This window comes from Penaeus chinensis, chromosome 3 (assembly GCF_019202785.1).
Source record: "Penaeus chinensis breed Huanghai No. 1 chromosome 3, ASM1920278v2, whole genome shotgun sequence".
NCBI lineage: Eukaryota > Metazoa > Arthropoda > Malacostraca > Decapoda > Penaeidae > Penaeus > Penaeus chinensis.
The window spans coordinates 617,433-619,932 of NC_061821.1; the positions used below are offsets into that span (position 1 = coordinate 617,433).

The window sequence follows — 2,500 nt, forward strand, 5'->3', positions numbered from 1 at the left end:
AGTGGCATGAAGATGTAAATCTTAATCTGAATGTTGCAGTTGCTTTTCTTTCTGGGGATGATGCTAAAGGTTCCATGCTTGACCGTAAAATAAATTATTAATTTTTTTTTTTCATGTTTATTTTTGCATCCTTAGCAACTATGGTTACACAGAGATTGGTATAACATTTTTTAATAGCATGAAGGTTCCTAGAAAATAGTCTTATCTTTCACTAGATTTCAATATTTTATTGTGTTATGAATTTGTATATATGAATCTTATCAGCTAATCTCTCATTGTCAACCTGTCATTTTCCCACCCTAATGGACTCAGTTGGCTACACCTCCTGGACAAAACAAAGTCAAGAGCATATAGGCCTATAACCCAAGAACACAGGAAAGTTATTACAAGGCCGAGAACTGTCAATACCCAACTTGTCATGAATAACAACAGAATAGAATAACGACCATAGTCACCTTACTTGGTCAAAGGGTTACTGTGCTGGAAGTTACATACGCTACGAATCTTTGCTGAGATGGCCAAACATGTTATTAAAAAGAAAAGAAAAGAAAAGAAAAAAAAAAAGTGAATAAAATTTGCAACAGATTGAACAGTGATCATATATATAATCATCTTCCCATCCAGAGCACGTGCTGACCATTGTGAAGCCAATTTGATTTCTAACTGTTTTTTCTCATTCTAGAGTCCACTGTGATATGATGATCTATTACATATTTAATTTACTCTTTTAGATTGCAGAAACATCTTTTTTCCAATGATCTACTACTATATTTTCCCAATCTAGATTTTACACTTTCATTGGTTGCACCCTTTTCAATAAAACACCCTTGTACCAAGTATAGCACTGATTGATGAGGTCTCAAGTGGAAATGGGCTCAAGGTGTTATTGTAAGGACCACCCAAAACATGTGATGAGAACCAATTAGTTTTTTCTTTTAAGTAAGAGGGTTAGATGATAATTAATTGCCATTGTTATTTATCCTTTTTAGACTGATATTCGTGTATTGTATACATATTGTATTGGAATTATGATCTTTCATTTCTGCAGTCAAGATGATGCTAATTTAAGGAAATGCGTGAGACATGGCTCTTCGGTGCTCAGAAGCAGCCACTCCCAGTGCCCCATGGACAAAGCTAAAGGATCTCATTACATAAAGAAGGTATTTTGATGATTCTGTCAAATTATAAAGCCATGGTGACATATCAAATCATTTTAAATGATGTATTACTATTATTTATAAATTATTCTAGGTTAGTTTGAATGTAGTTTTTCATATGAGGAATAATTTCTTTTTTAGAATTTTCTAATGGAAAGAATAATAATCCAAAAGCAATTACTTCTAAGAGTAAATTTTTCTGTGATAGGATTTGTTACCCTCAGATTGAGATTTGAAAGAATAAATATCACATGCTGGTTATTATTTTTGAATGTGAAAAAGATGAAACACTGAGCTGACTGAAACTGTTTATCCTTCTAACTTTTCAGCATTCAATTTTAGGGGAAATGGCACTGGCGTTGTCGACTAGGTTACGCCTGAGACGATCCAGTCCCTTCCTCTGGGGTATTGGATTCTGCCTCGTCTGCTTCTTCTTTATTGCTATGCCTTCTTTCAACTCAGGTATGGTGTTTCTAGAGCTTACTGTATGAAAAGGTGCCAATGAGCATGAACAGTTAATCCAATGGTACTGGGTAATCAGCCTGTTTACTGTTGTCTTCCTTTGTGGGTTTTGTTTGCACATGGACGGCTCCACAGGTGCTCAGCTTCAAGGAGCTCATTAGTAAGCCTATGTGTCTTCTGCTGATTTCCCTATTCCTTGTGTTTTCACTTTTTTTTCTAATGCTAGTAATATTACTGTTGCTGTTATTGTTGTTGATATTATAATCATTATAATTCTATCACCAGTACTGATTGCAATAAAAGATAAAAAAGAATCTTTCCAAAAAACAAGGAAAAGGGCAGAAAGGTGGGCTAGTAATTGGCTCCTTGGTGATTAACCCCTTGCCGACGAGTACGACGTGTAGACACATGCTATGCCCATTGTGAGTACTTGTTTGATTGTTTTAACACATAGATGGCTACACTTGTACTAAGTCACCAATAAGACAGTTACGAGTACTGCCTGTCTCATCTGTTCACCCTTTTCCTTGATTTATGAAATATTTTACGTTATCTTATTTTGCTGTTACTAATGTTAAAAAAACATTATAATAATTATAATGTTTATAATAAAAATAACACCATAGATATTCATAGCACAAGTAAAAAATAAGTTTTACCCGCCAATTCAAATCAGGTACGGTCACAAGGTCTACTAATTGACTCCTTTGTGGCTAAGCACTAGCAGAGCCATCTATGGGCAGACATTTCACAAAAAAATATAGAAATAGGCACTGCATTTTCCCCATTTTTTGTTCATTTTCCCCCGGCGGCATTGGGTTAAGCCCTTCTCATCTAGGTGTAAACCAATCAATAAACAAGAAAATGCAGTGGACCTGGCT

The 2,500-nt window shown here is 35.0% G+C and overlaps 1 protein-coding gene across 3 annotated transcripts in view; it reads left to right on the forward strand.

Annotated features, from left to right (window-relative positions):
• LOC125039725 (beta-1,4-galactosyltransferase 7-like) overlaps nt 1-2,500 on the forward strand; it is a 35,345-nt gene that overhangs the window by 21,632 nt on the left and 11,213 nt on the right. For 2 of the 3 annotated variants that reach the window (XM_047633966.1, XM_047633958.1), the window contains exons 2-3: nt 1,049-1,160; nt 1,487-1,619. In XM_047633966.1, coding sequence (XP_047489922.1) covers nt 1,125-1,160; nt 1,487-1,619 — 169 coding nt within the window. In that variant the 5' untranslated portion in view covers nt 1,049-1,124. Of the gene's footprint in view, nt 1-1,048; nt 1,161-1,486; nt 1,620-2,500 lie in introns of those variants that run through there. The other variant, XM_047633974.1, reaches the window with a different exon arrangement.